Below are 17,802 nucleotides of genomic sequence, written 5' to 3'. Positions count from 1 at the left end.
GCCACAAAGAGGCAAACAACTGCCAAATTAGGACACATTATGACCAATCTGAGTTGTTGCGAGCATGCTGGTGCATGCTCACAGCTGAGGTTCACAACGATTTTTTTGTCCGCCGGTGTGCAAACCTACTTGTTATCTTAGCACAGATGTAGGTAAACGCGCTTATTGTTTTTTCCAGCTGTATGTACCAGCATTGTCTTGGTGTGGCATTTGCTCTGGTGGGATGAGCCAGAGATGTTGATTGAGCATGCACTCTGGACTGAGCTTTTAATTAAGCGCGCTGTCATGACTGTGTACATGCACAGAGTAAGTATAACTTGTGGGGACAAAAGGTTTTTAAAGCTTACCTTGGGGCAAAGTCCCCAAACATTTGAAGTCATTTTTAATCTGATTTGACTGATGATTCTTTACATTTATGTCCTGGTGACATTGGAAGTAGCGGGTCTCTATATATTTAGACAAGAGCTGTGAAATAACTGCCCAGAGGCATTACCAAAATGACTGTCAATGGACAGGAGGACCAATATTTTAAGGAAAACTGACATTATTCCAAAGAAGTGCTCTTGTATCAAAACAAAATGAAATTTGTCATTTTACAACTTTTTCTTGTGAAAGAATTTTGTAACATGAACTATCCTTATTTTGGCTGGTTGTCCACCAAATGGCACATCTGCATCTATGAGATCTAATTGAGAGGTTTTTAAGAATACCATCCTCCTTCCAAAATCTTCACACCACATTTGTTCATGTGCCGCAAGACCTTCACTTTGGGATGTACCAACCTGCTGGGGCTTGTGTAAAGACTGTTCTGAACCTGGTTGCCTGGTGTTGTGGTGGCAGACGTGGACTCGTACTCTGGTAGAACTGGTTCGGACCCAAACTGCAGCGCTCCGAACTGAAGATTCAGGCCTGAGATGTCTGCTGAGCCAGGCATCTCCACCGCCATTGCTGGAATCTTAGTAAAGACAAAGTTATTTGTCATAGTTTGCTTTCTTTAAGGGTCCAAAGAATGAGAGGTTGCTTTCATGCATAAGACACAGACTCTAGGAAACAAGGATATGATGATCTTATTTTAATTGGACGGCTGTCTGAGGCAGGATCAGACAGCTAGATCGGGTATTGGTGACAACACGCCGATCTATGGGGAAGATCAATTCAATTCTGTTCTATTGTTCAATGTCGACCACATGATGCATCAGCAACGGTGCACCCCTTTCTAGTGGGCGATTAATACAGCATGGAAGAAGCAGACAGCAAACTGTCAGCAATTTTGTAGGTGTTTTCATACCCAATGCAAAGGTTTTGGTATCATATTGGAATAATCCCTACAGGAAACACTGTTACTTTGGTTTAATCAACTATTCATCCAGCCTTGCCAGGATAAATGGCAACCATCACATAAAGTATACACTGATCAAGCATCACATTATGACCACTGAAGTGAATAACACTGCTGATGTCTTCATCATTGTACCCGTTAGTGGGTGAGAAATATTATGACACAAGTGAACATTTTGACCTCAAACTTTCTGTGTTAGAAGCACGAAAAATGGGCAAGCATAAGGATTTGAACAATTTTGACAAGGGACGAACTGTGATGGTTCGACAACTGAGTCAGAGCATCTCCAAAACTGCAGCTCTTGTGGGGTGTTCCCAGTCTGCAATGGTCAGTATCTATCAAAAGTGGTCCAAGGAAAAAACTGCTGAAGCAGCAACAGGGTCATGGGCGGCCAAGGGTCATTGATGGGGAGTGAAGGCTGGCCCGCGTGGTTCAATCCAAAAGATACGGTAAGCTGCTGTAGCTCAAAAGTGCCAAAACAGTTAATGCTGGTTCTGATAGAAAAGTGTCAGAATACACAGTGCATTGCAGTTTATTGCATATCGGGCTGCATAGCTGCAGACCAGTCAGGGTGCCCATGCTGACCCCTGTCCACTGCCGAAAGTGCCAACGATGGACATGCGAGCATCAGAAGTGGACCATAGACCAATGGAAGAACCCGGCCTAGTCTGATGAATCACATTTTCTTTTACATCATGTGGATGGCCGAGTGCGTCGCTTACCTGGGGAACACCAGGATGCACTATGGGAAGAAAGCAAACACGTGGAGGCAGTGTGATGCTTTGGGCAATGTTCTGCTAGGAAACCTTGATTCCTGTGAACCATGTGGATGATACTTTGACACGTCCCATCTACCTAAGAAGTGTTACAGACCATGTTCACCCTTTCACGGAAACTGTATTCCCTGTTGGCTGTGGCCTCTTTCAGCAGGATAACGCTCCCCGCCATAAAGCAAAAATGGTTCAAGAATAGTTTGAGGAGCACAACAACGAGTCTGAGGTGTTGACTTTGCCACCAAATTCCTCAGATCTCAATCCAATCGAGCATCTGTGGGATGTGCTGGACAAACAAGTCTGATCCATGGAGGCCCCACCTCCCAACTTACAGGACTTTAAGGATCTGTTGCTAACATATTGGTACCAGATACCACAGCACACATTCAGGGGTCTAGTCGAGTCCATGCCCTGACAGGTCAGGGGTGTTTAGGAGCAAAAGGAGGACCAACACAATATTAGGCAGGTGGTCATATTATGCTTGATCTGTGAATTTTTAAATTGAGGAGGTTCAGTGGGTCTGTTTTTTGTACCTTCTGTCCAGCACTCTTTAAAATCTTATTTTAAAAGTCACCTTTGTTGTAATGGAGGTCCTTTTCTTCTGCTGTTTGAGTTTGTGTTGTTGCAAAGGAAGAGGACTTGAACCCTGGGCATCTGAGGAGCTTGGGGAAACTTGTTGACCTAGAGAAGGGACTGATGCCATTTTAGGAAGGGAAGAAGCAGGTGGAGGAACCACATGGGGGGAGGATGTTGTTTGCTGCGGTAAGGAAGATGATGAGGAGACAGAAGAGGAAGGAGGCAGGCCTTTGTCCTGCAGGAAAACATCCAACATGGAGGAGGTTGAGGTGGCAGCTTGGTAGGGCTGCCGCTTTGTAAAGGGTGTATGGATCGCAGACTCTGGTTGAGCCTTCATATCTAGACAATGACGAGGAGACAAAAACGTAGAAAAATAAACACACTCAATTATAATCATTATGAAATGTACCACTTCACACACTGAAGACAGACATTTAATAACAATGGTACTGTGCTGATAATTTACAATCTTCAGAGTAATTACCAAAGGGTGTCATCTCACCATATTGTCCCAGTGAGGCAGCACTGGTATCCCAGGATGAAGGGGTTGTGTTTGGGGGTCCAGTCTGCGAATGCTGGGCTGCCAGCTGGGCCAGTGCCTGGGCTGTTTTATATTGCTCCAGGAACTGGGAGCCAGTGGTCCCTGTGCTAGCTCCTTTAGGTTCTCCCACTTCCCCAAATCCCTTGCTCAGCATGCTGACCTGTAGTGTTGGTAGATTAACAGAGGCCATTATCACAACTGTACAAACAGTTGAGCTATAATACTGCAGTCAGAAAGCGCCATCAGTGTACCAGTCCATTTCCTACGTGGTTAGGAAGTGGTTGACATATCAACGTTAAGAGATGATTTGCATTAGTCAGCTATCTGAGAGCCAAGGGACATATACTGCATACTTTGAAAAAAAAGCTGCTGTGTTTTGTTTTTTAGGTTCTCACCATGTTGTGCTGGGTGTAAGGGGTGCTGGAGGAGGTCTGAGAGAGCGGCACTCCTTGCTTGGAGTTGCTGAAAACCAGTGATTGGGACAAAGAGGGGGGCTGAGTGGCCTCCATGGGTGCATTTTCTGTCTCTGAGGAAGAAGATGGTGGAGTCTTCCCAAGGAGAACTGCAAGATCAATCCTATAACAAACCATTTTTAAACAAATTTATGACACAGTTTCCCCAACCAAAAAAAAAAAAAAAAAAAAAAAAAAAAAAAAAAGACAGCAATTAATTATCTTAATGCTGGATTAATTTTCATTATTAAGCTGCAGCTAATTTTCTCTAATCATCTGTATTTAAATGGTTTAAAAAAAAAAAAAAAAAAAAACATTAAATGAGAGCTCTCGATGCTACTTTTTTGGTACAGCCAGCAGAATGAAACACATTAAATATTTGCAAATTTTCTTGACAACTGATTATAAAAGCAGATGACCATTAAATCACTGCTGATCAATGTTTCCATAAATTAGATGATTCAGTTGTGTTTCAAGAGATCAGTTATGACCAAATCATGTATCTATACAGACCATAAAACAGCAAAATGGAAAAGGTTACATTTACAACTGGACTGAAACACTGACTGCTCTTGTTTAAAAAGAAAGTAAACAGAGAAACTGAGCAAATATAATTTTTCTCTTGCTCAATTCCCAGAAAAGCAATTTGCTGAGAAGCAGGCTAATAAATTGCATAAGTGACCCACCTCTGTCCCTTAGTGATGGTAACATTCTCTTGGGGCAGAGGCATTGACGCTACACTGGAAGCTGTGAATATCTTGGTCTCTGAAAGCTGCAGAGGAAAGGAGAGCAGAATATGTAGAAAAAGAACTAAAACGTCAAGTGTGCAGATCAGCAACAGTAATAAAACTACTTTCGGCTGCTCCCTTATTCAAAAGGAGTCACCACAGCAGCTAGCTCTAGTTTGATTTGGCAGATATTTTACACTGGATGCCCTTCCTGACGCAATCCCGGAGGAATTTACATCTCCTCCTAGAATTGAACAGGGGATCTTTCACTTACTGTTTGTTATGTTTTTTGTGTTGTAGCACTTTGAGGTTTTTTAAAATGTAAAGTGCGTTATAAATTAAAGGTATTATTATTATTATTACTTGTTAGACAAATGTGTAAATGACTACACTACTTTTTTTTTTTTTTTTTTTTTAAATGTGACTAAGGTTAAACTGAAATACTCACATCTTCATTCCAGTCCTCAGTGCCCCACTCCTCTGTGGCAGACCTCCAGGCACCTGTGAGAGGGAGAGAAACAGTTCAATGACATCACACTGGGCAAAGAACTTCAAACAGAATAAGCAATGCATAAAAAACAGGTGGGGGGGTGGGGTGGGGGCGAAGACAGGTTTACCGGGAGCAGAGTCAAACTTGGGTGGATAATTTGTTCCCTCTCCTGCGGAGTATTCCAACCCTGGAGACAGAGACAGAGGTGAGGAGACTAAAGCTAATGTTGTGCTATCAGAACAGGTGGTCATTCTTTAGTAAAAGCAATACAATGTCTCAGAGTTGTGTATTTGTCAACACTATGTGTGGTTAATGAAGAATCTTACAAGCAAACCATCCTTTAGACTTTACAGCAGGAGCTTCTTTGGCATGCTAACCATGCTTTTTAAAATTGGATGTTAAACAGATGCTGAATTGATAAGATTAACTTCTCTTATTGGAGGCTAACCTTTCTAAATAAATTCACTTACTAGCTCCCTCCTCTAGCTCCATGCTTCCTGTGTTGTTCCAGGTACTGCCCCCTCTATAGTTTTCTTCTGTCTGAGCTGGCTCCGCGTAGTCAGCAGGGTTGAATGTTCTGGAAACACAGCGATAAAGAATCGAGAACTGAGTGGATGCACTGATCACTTCCCCAACAGTTGAAGGAGTGTCGGCATTAGTCACAGCTGCTACCTGCTTACCTACTAGAGGTCAACCCTGTTTGAGCAGAAGCAAACCCTCAATGAAGTTATAATGAGGGTCAAACCACAACAGATTAAGGTGGTTTGAGGTTTGCACTTTGATGTTTTGACATCATTAGGCTTCTTATTCATAAAACATTTCAGAAACAGAAAATCGAGCTTCTAGCAGGAAATGATAGAAAAAGAAACCCCAGGAAACTTGGTTAAAGTGGTGAAACTACTATTGTAGTAGTGGAGAAGCGTCTAAGTACTGTTTTTAATTTTTGAACAACTTTCCTGGGAAGGCATGTCTTTCATTAGTTTGACACATCCATGTACACTGGGAAAATTATAGCTGGTGCAGCCTAACAACATGATCAAGTGCAACACTTTTCTTTTGAGCCAAGCCAAGCCACTTTCATTATTTGTCAAAGATCCTTCTTATGAAAATCAAGATGGATTGATAGCTTATGTGAGCACATTTAAGTACAAGTTTTAAGGGAAGGCCATATCAATTTGATATCCTATTTATAGAACAAGGTTTTTGTTTTAATGTCTGGCATTACATTATCCTATTTTATAGCACTCAAAGGCTCCCTAAAGAAAGCAAGAACAACACACACACACACACCAGAGGCGATGCACTCACCTCCTACCTCCTGCAATATCATATCTGGGCTCCTTATCATTCTGGCTTTAGAGGAAAAATAATGGCAACAATTACAAGATGAACAACACAGTAACCCACCACAATCAACAGCAACAGCAGCATAAGCATAATGCCTTCAAGCTGCCTGAGCCAGTACTTTAATAACAACTCTACTCCAGTCAATCACTCTACAATGCAAAGCAAGCCAATGTGCTTTTAGTCATGGTGAGTCAATACAGAAGAAACCCAACTGAACAGAAGTATAGGCTCCATAAATCCATAAATCAGCCACAAAAGAAAAGGCTGGTAGATGATAGCAGTTTCAATGGTACCTTCAATCACACAGCTACATGAGCTCAAAGCTATTACTGAGCAAACACAGGATTATATTGTCAGTACATCCGTCTGTATAAATAACTTCATCCATCTCAAATCGGTCTCTTGTTTAGTCTCATTGTCATTTACCTAATAAGTTGAAAATGTCACATACACACCCTGTGATAAAGCTTCACAGCTCCAAATTAACTGGTTTGATTCTGATAAATATCCCACCAAAACAAACCTACAGTTTTACAGCTGTGGTTGAATATACCACCCTGTGTCACTGTGTTTCTATACATGCTAACATAATAATATCCCACGTACAACAAAAACTGATTACCATATCTTCCCCTCAGTTTCTTTTCTGCAAACATGACAAGATAATCAACTTGAAGATAACACCAAAGAAAATTTTTTAAAAAAATTTCCGTGTACGACTTGACAGTCTCAGATCTGAGGCGTGAACTTAATTTCTGCCCTTTAAGCCTGGAAAAACTGTGTGTACTTAGACACCAATTAATAAGTGATTTAAAAAAAAAAAAAAAAAAAAAAAAAAAAAAAGTGTTCATGGAAACAAAAATAGGAGGTAAAAGGGGGTGGCTGTATGACAAAATTTCTGTTTAGGGAGGGGGAGAAAAAAACAAAAACAAAAAAAACAGATGAGTATTTCATAACGAATGGATGTGTGTTCACCAAAAATCTGATATGGGCTGCCAGTTTTTATGTAGCCACAGTGGAGGACAAAGGGACTGAAAGCTACTCTTTCTTTACAGAGAGAATCACACATATGGATAATAATTAAATCATCTTCCAGTTTCCCTTGAAACATCTAAATCATTTAAGGCTTACTTTAACTCTGAAACAAATCTATCTGATCAGCTTATTCATCAGTAATTAAGTGTGGTACTCATTTCCCTTGTGGGCTTCCGTTATTAATTTTTGGATTCAGTGCATGCTGAAATCTGAAAGCAGAATGTGAGGTGAATAGCACAAGTTGCCTATTAAAAGCACAAAATACCAGTGACACATACATACAAGCAGGTCTGAAAACCATTACCTTAACACACAGTTTAAAAAAAAAAAAAAAAAGATCAAATACTCTATATCTGCTTAAAGGCTGCTTCTTTTAAAAGCCATGTGAGCCGCTTTCAACCAACATTGATGCAAAGCTGGTAAACAGAGCCTGCCAGCATCCAGAAGCAAAAGCAATAAGAGAACTATTGTGTGCTCTGAGGTGAGGAGGGTTTAGGTAACATAAAAACATCTCAGCCAGCACTGCACAAAATTAGCTTTGAATTTGTATGAAAAGCATATTATAGTGTTTGAGTATGCAAGTCAATATCTAGGTCAACACTCGAAACAAAAATACCCAAGAATGAAGAACACTTCCACAGGCTCAGAGAACACAGACCGTAAAGATCTTACTGCAGATTTTACATTCTGGTCAGCGCTACCATGTGCATGTTTAATTTTTTTTTTTTTTTTTTTTTTTTTAGGTATTATTACAGCAGCTTCAAAACACACAACATGTTTTTGTAAGAACATCAGATTCAGGCTTGTCTAGCAAGAAACCCATTCCATCAAACAAGACACATTAGCAGAACCCCTGCCTCCCCCGAGTCACATCACACCTGACTGCTTACAAACGAATCCAGAAATTTCTTATGACAGCATAAGTCCTACTTAGACACTGCCCATTAAAATGATAATAAAATGAGTCAAGAACGCCATCAAAGACAGCACAAAAATACTTCCTCTGTTTTGACACCTAACTCTTCAACTGACATGTATATTAACTACACCCTTTTGCACTCAGAGACTAAAGCAAGCAGGCAAAGAAACTGAATAATGCTACAGCCTGGAGGCAGAGAGCTTAATATAACTGTAAAGTTAAACCATTTGAGTCTCTGACAATCATCTTCATAAATCATTCCAGATATTATTCTAAATAAAATCTGTAGACACTGCAAACTCTGGAGAGAGATATTCAGCCCACACTGTTGCATCCCATTGGCTGATGTAGGTCTTCTCTCCCTTGGATTAATGCTACACAATAGGCTGGGGTGCCGCTCTCTGGTGACCATAGCAACAGGTAAATGTGGAACAAAAGGCCCTCTGGATTTAGGCAACACAGGTATTCCCTTACCCCATGCCCTGTGCTGAAAATCTGCCTCCTCGCCGTCCAGATGCTCCTGGTGAGAGAGAAAGAGTTTAGGACAGTTTCTCAGTTTGCAAATATTGCCACAAGGAAGGAAGCCAGCAGATTAAGTATGTTAAAAAAAAACAAGATATCCCTTGTTTTGATTAGACACACTTCCTTCACAGAAAAGTAAAAAGAATTACTTACCGACAGGTCCCCTTCCTCTCCCTCTTCCCCTTCGGCCTCGCTCTGCTCCTCTTCCAGCTACTCCAGCTTTGCCTCCATCTAAGCCATTCTCCTGGCCACGAACTTGGGTTATGAAGAGAGAGAGAGAGCAACTTCAGATTTAGACACAACGATGCATACAAACACAAAAGATAATTAAATAAAACTTGTTGTTTATCGAGAACCCAAGCACCCCTTCAGATAAAGTCAAAACCAAGGACAAATGTTCTGCTGGCTCTTCTTTCCGGTGGATCTCATCATTCCCGCCCCTTTTGTACACAACTGAAGGCCAAAACATGACTACTGATGTTCTGTAACAAAAAACATGCTAGGAAACAAAACATCATAAGCTACTAAGTGGGCGTCAGGCAGGTCATGCAGCAACTTTTAGCAGTACTGAAGGGGCGGGGAGTAGTAACCTGTGATATGCTGAGGATGTATGTAGTTTAAATAATTCCCAAAAGGCTGTTTTGCACTTTACTTTGTCAGTAATTCTGCAGCACCTGTGCAACATTTCTATAACCAGCTTCATCTACATGACAACACAAGCCAGCAAGCTGCTGTTCATGCAAACCATACCCTTCTTTACTTTGAATATCTTCCAAGTCATGATGTGCTTCAGGCATCAATAGTAGCGCACAAAGCCTTATTTAAAAATGACTGTTGATAAATTTGAGTCTGACACTCTAGTCAACTCAGACATTACTCAAATTAATTGCATTTTTTTTTAAATTTGTGAAATGTGTCAAAATTCAAAAAAGAAGAAAAAAAATAATAATCTCATGCTGTACATTTCCACCACACAATTTGATAAAACAATCCCCATGTTTGTTAGTGAATAAATGCCATCCATTTGTTCACATTTCTTTTCAGAGATACCACAAAACCACAAAAAAAGTCAGCAAAAACAAGGAAAACACAAACTTGGTTACACACCGTTGAGATAATTGGCTATTAGGAATGATAACTTAAAAATACAGTTAGATCTGCAGTCCTAGGGCACCAAAACCTTTGCTGACAAGAGCGGGAAGAAAAAAAAAATAAATATCACGCTTGCACATCACTGTGTACAGCGCACCTTTATGAATGGGGAATCCCCATCAGCAATCAGCTGATCATGCTGAATGAGCATGCGAAAGTAGCATTTCACAGAAAACACAAATAAAGCTGAATGCAGACTGCGCAAAGCAGAGCTTTCCTTCCAGCATCACTGCAGTGCTGAGCGTTTAAAACGCCGGCACCCCGGAGCTGTGACGTCATCTCTGGATGGGTACGTTAGTGTGTCGTACATACCTGTTCATGTTTGTACAGTAATGTTTCTGTTACTTTACCTGTCAGAAACGAGCTCTCATGGATGATGTTTGCTAAGCAGCACCATTTGATTTATGTTAGCTAACAAGTGAAGGACAATAGGAGCAGCTATGTTGGCTCCTATTATTTTTTTCTCGCATTGATATCAGTGTTCATTCTGAATAGTAAACCTCTGTATGAACTGAATCATCTGTAAGCTGTTTTGGATGGAAAAAACTTTTTTGATTTAATTTGAAGCCTTATTTGAACTTTTGGACAGAAGCCATTTTTATGCATTTGCACATTATATTTTCATTTAAAAATAAGAATTGCATTCACTTTAATATGCATTGTTTATTTGATATTTATTGTGATGGTCACAATGTTAAAAATACAACTAATTAGTTTCAAATTTGTATTTTTATGGGCCATTATTTTAATTGTGAGAAGGTGATGTTAACAGGTGGGCAGGCTTGAACAGGTGAGGTAAAACCGAAATAATCGTTGACTAATCGATAAAATAACTGACAGATTATTTGACTACCAAAATAATCTTTAGTTGCAGCCCTAATTTAAAAGACAATTTAAAATGGATCACGCGGATAAGCGGGCAAAATACAATATTCTCTGGCTCAACACATTTCTGACCTGGAAGGTGAACAACACAATCAGCTATTTAAGTGTAAAAGCGTAAAAGAGGCAGAGAAAGAGCTTGTTACTGAGGTGAGTAGTCAGCCTCAGACTCCCTGCCGTTGCCTCACGCTAGGCTATAGGGAAAATTCATGCTCCTCCCCTAAAGCTGAGGTGTGTGAATTTTCATACACCTGCAAAATATATAAATCCAAGACTGGGTAAATTTGTAGACAGTCACAATTTTCACATTTATATTCAGTCACAACAGATTTAAAATTAAATAATCACAACTCAATTTAATTGTAGACCCTCAGACAATGACCCAAAGCAATCTAGGAGTTTCTGAATGCAAAAAAGTTGAATATTCTGCAGAGGCCACAGTGGTCTCCTGATCTCAATCAACCCAACTGAGCTAAAGACAAAACTAAAGATGGAAAGACCCACAAACAAGACCTGAAGACAGAAGCAGCAAAGGCCTTGCAAAACATCAAAACAAAGGAAACCCCCTCTTTGGCAATGTCAACTGGTCCCACAATTAAAGCAGAACTTGCTTTCAAGGGATTATTAAATTATTAAAAATTATGGTCTCATTTGTCAAATTACATCTGAGCCCCTGTAAATAGGGGACTGTATATAAAAATGACAAATTTCTCAATGGTTAGAGCAATATTTTTGTCAATCCCTTGAATTAAAAGTTCAGGAAAGTCCATTGTGGTGGCATGCAGAGTCATTTGTAAAGATTTAGTCAAAAAATTTCTAGACCAAACTGCAGAAGAAGTAAAATGTCTGTAAAATGGGTTTAAAGACTTACACTCTCGCCCCCTGCTAGCTCCACGTCCCTTGCGTGGAGCTCCACCTCTACGACGTGCCGCATCTTTCTCTCCTCCTTTCTCTCTGTTCTCTTTTCCTTCCTCTCCAGTTTCTGCCTGGCTGGTCTCCTTCTGACCTGACACCCCTTTCTTCTTTCCCACCATTTCCCAGGAGTCCTTAAGAAATATATAAATATAGTGTTACAATGATGTTAGTGTTACTATGCTTGTCTAAGTCAGAATACTACTGAGTTATTGTCTATGCACATATCACTGAGATGGAAAACACACAATGAAAGAGATGAAGGTCAGCTGACAGGGTGATGATCTGGAGTTAAGTTTTCGCTGTAGTCTTCTCCTAAACTAAAGGTGTCACTGCTCAGAAAAATTTGTTTCACCATTAGGATAGGAGTAGAAGCCCAAACAGGAAACAAAGTGATCACCGAGGCTTTTTCACAGTTTTATGAAGAATGTCTCCTCCTTTTCAACAGTTACAGGAATATTTCTATGCCATCCGGAAAATGCTGTGCTGCCACACTTATGCATCATACAGAGACTTGTAAAAATGGACCTGATTGCCAATGTGTGCCGTGCTGCTATGCACAGGGATTACAACAGTGAGCATAAACTGCCACTAACCTTACATATGACTACATCCGATTTGGATTACACTTACATACAGGTCATTATGAAGATGTTTGGGAAAGTTGTGAAAGCGACTTTAAATCACAATAGGAAAATGTTGTTCCTCTTATCATTTATTCCCCCACCAAGCCCTATAGATCCAACTCCTTTTAAATTATTTTCTGCACTGCGCCAGTATCTTGACATTCCAAAGAGTGCACAATCTCTTGATCAGTTGTGATTAATGTGTAACGGTAAGATGCATTTCCAAGCCTTCCTCTGGTATCTGCTAGTTAGATTTATATCCAAGCTTTTATGTAATTTCTCACATAAGTTGGTTCACTTATAAATATACATTACAAACAAATTTAATTAGCCAATTAGTGTGTCCAATTCTGCAATCATGAGGCAGAAATAAAGCAGAGGTGTGCTGTAAGTGCCATTTGTTTGTCTGTCTGTTAGCGAGTCTATAACAAACCTACCAAGTAGAGTTTCCTAAAATGTGGCAGAAGAAAGAAGCCATTATATTTAATTACAAACTTTGAGACAGAGCATTAGCCTTAGCAGACCACTGTGCTCCCAAAGAGTCCTAATTCTCAACAGGTCAGAGACAACATACTAGGGGGATGCAGAGGAGGCATACTGATGAAGAAAACAAAATGTGTTTACCATGAACCATGCACATTTTAACACTGACATTTTACTTTGTTTAAAGCAGGAAAGCCCTGCCCACGTTCAACCCTCAACCCTTTAAAGAGTCCATACAGTGTCAGTTTTCTAATGGTTCAGAAACGCTAGAGTAGGGGCGCCTGGGTGGCTTAGTGGTGAAGCCGACGACCACATACATATGCCGCGGTGCGGCGCGGGTTCGCATCCCGGCCCGACACCAATTTGCCTGCGTGTCTTCCCCTGTATCTTTCCCCCATTACTCTAGAGTAAAAATAGGATGGCAACTTCATTGTGACTGGGAGGTGGGGGACGGTTGCCCAGTAATTGCACTGAATTTTCTCATATTCAGCAACTGACTCTACGAAGTTGCATTGTCCGCTTTCAATTGCAAAGCGACTGCACAGGTCGCCTGGTGGGAGGCAACCTGTCTCCAAGCAATCACAGCCTCACTAAAAACTGACTGCAATCACACTCAGATTGGCAAAGGTTTGAAAATAGTTGCTGTCTAATTTATAAATGCAGACAGATTGCCAACACTTTGCAATCAATCAGTCTGCAATGATGAGGGCTAATCATCTGCAACGAGTCTCTTTACAATAGGGAACTCGATTCAACTGGCTGACAACTTGTATTCTGGTTATATTCCTTAGAAAAGCAAGGTTCCCAAGCACCTATTTCATTAAGCAGTTTGATTTCAGTCCTGCAGCAAGTACATCCCTATTTGTGAAGGAATTTCTGAATTAGTGTTTCAAATCTGTGAGGTTTTGGCTGGACTCTGGATGTAAGTAAATGTGAATTTCTCTGTATGTAGACAGCAACAGATTTGCAATTTTGCCAATTTATCACAGTTAATTGCTCCATTGCTGAACTTGACACCATTCAATTGCAAACTAATAGCAGACCGACTCCAACTTATTGCTATTTTATTGCCATCTTGACGCACCAAAGTCACTTTGAACATGGCATTTGACTGTGTGTGGTCCCTGTCTTCAAAGCAACATTTCAAAGGCAACACTGCAAGTTCATTGCACACGTTCGCAGTAGTTTTAGTCATGCTGCTGTCTCCAACCATGGTTTTCCCTAATGTGACTGTAGCATCCAGTATGGTACTGATTTGACGAGAATCTGGCCCTCACAGCATAAGCCTTCACACAAAGCCAAGACTCACAGTGTCTGGGCTGCCCTCCAGCAACACATTGATGGCTCTGTTGACATCCCCATTGCAATCATGCAGTGCGATCATAGACTCATCCTGGTCCTTGCCTGTGATGTCAATCAGCTGGAAAAGGAGGAGTGTCACAATCAGACAGCTGACCAATGACATTTCTGATGTAATTAAAAAAAAATAAACTATTCAACAAATGTAGATTTTTTTATTACGCTTAAAACACCCCCCCCCCCAAAAAAAAAAAAATTTAATTAAAAGGTCAGAATACAAGGGTTAGCCACATGCTTGCTGAGATTTGAGCAGGGTCTCAGCATCTTTCTAACACACAACACCATAAGTAACCAGCAGTTACTACATAAAGCTAATTTTCTACAAAGACTCTGATCGAATGTAGTTTCTAAATGAACATGCTGTGATGAATGAAAGGTAAACTCTCAAATCAAAAGGTCATGATGACCCATTTATTGAATTTTCTGACCTTAGATGACACTGATGTAAATCTGTCAACATTAATGACTTGATCATTAATGTTGACAGACCAGATATCATCTAATGCCACATCCTGTATACTTTCATTTAATAATGTAAGTTATCTGGCAGTTGTGCAGATAAGTACAAAGCATAACACAAAAGACGTGCATAAATGTCAGATGCAATTCATAATAAATGTTGCAATACTATACATGTGCCAATAAACAAAATGGTGCCACTATAAAAGGAGCAGGAACAACTAAACAGCAAGACAAAAATTAAGTGCATCTGTTCACCTGTTTGACCTTTTCCTCAAAGTCGTCATTGTGATCTGAAATCATCTGTGCAAGTCGGATCTGCTCTGCGGTAGCCTGTTCCAAGAGAGTGAATAACATCCGAGATTTGCATCATTAAACACAGAATTAGCATTCTTGAAAACTCATAATGTGAAGCTCACATTTAGAAATGTATAAACTCTCTAGCATTAAATTAATTATTGAAATCTGGCAGCAGCTTTGCATTCACTTCAGGTTTACATTACTAGTTCCTAATTTACTGCTTTCCACAATATATCAGTACAATGCTTAATAGTACTACTAACACTTATAAACAACCTCTTTCATCCAACTAGTTTATCTCATCAAACAGTGGTTACTGTTTGATGAGATAAACTGCTATTAAACCTGAAAAAACCTTCTGGTCAGATCAGTGTCTGATAAATTTCAATTTGAAACTGTGATCCCCAAAGCTCACAATTAAGGATTTTCTTTTTGATTTTTAAAAATCACTATGATTGCTCTGTAGCACGTCCCTAACTTTGAGTCATCTTGAAACTCATCCAAAACTGTTATAGTGATGGTGGCATCACCTGCCAAAGCCCCTTACACAGAGTAATTAAACGAAGTTATATTGAACGATCTCAAATCCAGTCAAATATGTAATGTTGCAGCCAGAAACAATTATGCAACGAATAGTAAATAAAAAAAACGCACTTAGTCTGCCTATATTCAATCCTAGTGTATATCACAGAGCATCTGGGCAGTGTGACAGGTGGTGTGAGGGTACCTGAGGCCTCTGCTTGTGCTGTGTCTGGCTCTGTGTCTGGCCCTGTGTCTGCTCCCAGCTGCCCCGGGCTCGGTTCCCGCCCATGGACGTCATCATTTACAGTATATACAAATAACAGTATTTACAAAGGAATAACACCTGAGAAGAGAAGGGTGAGAGAGGGTGTTAGAAGGTTCTGTGACTGTGACCTACTTATGTGTACACACGTACGGTACAATTCTTCAAACTGCCTGATTGCTTAACGGTCTGCTGGAAGCTGGCAGTGATATCAGCTTTGTTCCCAGAACATGTCTTAAACCAAGGCTATCCGGGCACTGGGTGCAGCTGCACACAAGGAAAACGAGCACCAACTTATTTACCTCTTAGAATGATGCAACTCTTTATACATTAAAACATCCTCGACGGTGGGGTTAACCTGTATTACCAAACAAGTGAATGTCTTAAAAAATAGACATAATTATACTATAGAGAACATCAAATGGGGAAGACAACATACAATCACATACAGCAAATTGTTAACCTTGCTATCGACTCCTTAATCTTGCACACGTTACGTAAAACGCTGTTTTGACTCGCGCACAAACAAGCCTAAAACCAGGGCCCGTCGACCACATCCAAATCTACTATCCAGCCACATGGCCAAAATGCTAGCCAGCAAGCTAATACTTGAGGGAAAAGCATCCAGCTTTCAAGTCTCGGTGGGCTTCCGCTTCTCACGGCTTCACCTCATGGCGACAACGAAGCTAACTTTAACAGCTAACCAGCTAACTAAACACTGATACCTGCCTACATAAGGCTGCGTCGCAAGCTAACTTAGCTTGATAGCAAACAAGTTAATTAGCTTACCGACAACTAACTGGCAACGGAGGTCTAGGTTTCGACCGGACGAACCAAATAAATAAATAAATACGCCCATGCCACTCTGGTGCCACCGGTTGTTTGCTAACGAGTGATAGCCACGCTAACTCAACAAACTAACGTCCTCTCCGATAGCTAAGCAACATTAGCTACGTTAGCGAATTAGCAGCAGCGCCACTGCTCTGCAACATTTACAGCCAGTGGCCCCGGTGTGCTCTGACGGACCGGGCTGAGGGCATTAAAAAAAAAAAAACATCGAGGCTGAGGGTAGGCCTACAGGCCGCTAAAATGAAAATAAATAACAGGCGATACTGACCAGAAACCCGGCTCAATATTACACACTGCTACACAACCGGCCGACAAGTGATCTCGCTGTCGACCACCGGAGTCGGATTTTGGACAGGATTTAAATCCTGAACCCCGAGCTATTACGACTAAATTGAGAAAAATAAAACGAGCCGACTCGCTCACACAATACGCGAGAGACTGTGAATTTACCTGTTTCTTTTCCACTCTGACACCACGGAGAGCTGCGTCACGTGGTTTACAGAGCGCTTCGAGGAAACTGGACCCACACCACGTGATCAGTAATATAACGTCAGCGGAGACGTGACAGGGCTAGAGAAGCAATAATAATAATAATAATAATAATAATAATAATAATAATAATAATAATAATAATAATAATAATACAGATATTCAACTGTGTTTGCAATAATGCATTAAAGTATATTAATACTGCTTAATTAATTAAGTAGTAATCTATATGTATGTACACACGTAATAATACCCTCATTTGACGTATATATGTGCATAAATAGTGTGTTAGCAATAGTTCTCCAGGCTTTCTGAAGGTCTCTCAAAGTTTTTCTTTGGCTGCTTTTTCATTCATTTCCAGTCCAGTTCTTATACCTGACCATTTTCAGGGGATTTTTTTAAGCCACTTAACACTGACCTATGAATGATTCAAAGGCATAAAAATGGCATCTTAACTCAAAGGATGAACCAGTGTTGTGTCTACAAATAACAACTTAGCAAATAACCCGTTTTTTAAAAATTCCATCTTCAGGCATTTTTTTAACTAGCAGCCTGTCACAAAAACACAGCGTGTTCCCATTTCTTTAGTTGAATCATTTGACAGGCATAAAATAGTATTTTTTTTATTCCCAAAGACCTATTAACTGAAAACATAAGGACATATCTTGGCATGTTGTGCCAAGATATGTCCTTAAAAAAAGAGATGATGTCCTTAAAAAAACTGACGAAACTGGACAAGTGGAGGACAAAAGTCCGAAGTCCTAAGTCCTAAAAGACATTAAAAA

At 40.3% G+C, this 17,802-nt stretch overlaps 1 protein-coding gene across 4 annotated transcripts in view; it reads right to left on the bottom strand.

The window, feature by feature from the left end:
* ubap2l (ubiquitin associated protein 2-like) overlaps positions 1 to 17,034 on the bottom strand; it is a 28,294-nt gene extending 11,260 nt beyond the window's left edge. For 3 of the 4 annotated variants that reach the window (XM_030740372.1, XM_030740374.1, XM_030740373.1), the window contains exons 1-15: positions 16,979 to 17,034; positions 15,623 to 15,760; positions 14,854 to 14,928; positions 14,087 to 14,197; positions 11,628 to 11,802; positions 8,876 to 8,977; positions 8,675 to 8,720; positions 5,370 to 5,476; positions 5,027 to 5,086; positions 4,858 to 4,910; positions 4,368 to 4,453; positions 3,625 to 3,805; positions 3,191 to 3,389; positions 2,687 to 3,027; positions 783 to 955 (exon numbers count right to left, since the gene is read on the bottom strand). In XM_030740372.1, coding sequence (XP_030596232.1) covers positions 783 to 955; positions 2,687 to 3,027; positions 3,191 to 3,389; positions 3,625 to 3,805; positions 4,368 to 4,453; positions 4,858 to 4,910; positions 5,027 to 5,086; positions 5,370 to 5,476; positions 8,675 to 8,720; positions 8,876 to 8,977; positions 11,628 to 11,802; positions 14,087 to 14,197; positions 14,854 to 14,928; positions 15,623 to 15,718 — 1,805 coding nt within the window. In that variant the 5' untranslated portion in view covers positions 15,719 to 15,760; positions 16,979 to 17,034. Of the gene's footprint in view, positions 1 to 782; positions 956 to 2,686; positions 3,028 to 3,190; positions 3,390 to 3,624; positions 3,806 to 4,367; positions 4,454 to 4,857; positions 4,911 to 5,026; positions 5,087 to 5,369; positions 5,477 to 6,207; positions 6,253 to 8,674; positions 8,721 to 8,875; positions 8,978 to 11,627; positions 11,803 to 14,086; positions 14,198 to 14,853; positions 14,929 to 15,622; positions 15,761 to 16,978 lie in introns of all 4 variants that reach the window. The other variant, XM_030740370.1, reaches the window with a different exon arrangement.
* Between the last annotated feature and the right edge of the window lie 768 nt (positions 17,035 to 17,802).

Source organism: Archocentrus centrarchus, chromosome 11 (assembly GCF_007364275.1).
Source record: "Archocentrus centrarchus isolate MPI-CPG fArcCen1 chromosome 11, fArcCen1, whole genome shotgun sequence".
NCBI lineage: Eukaryota > Metazoa > Chordata > Actinopteri > Cichliformes > Cichlidae > Archocentrus > Archocentrus centrarchus.
This window is presented reverse-complemented; position numbering and strand designations above follow the sequence as displayed.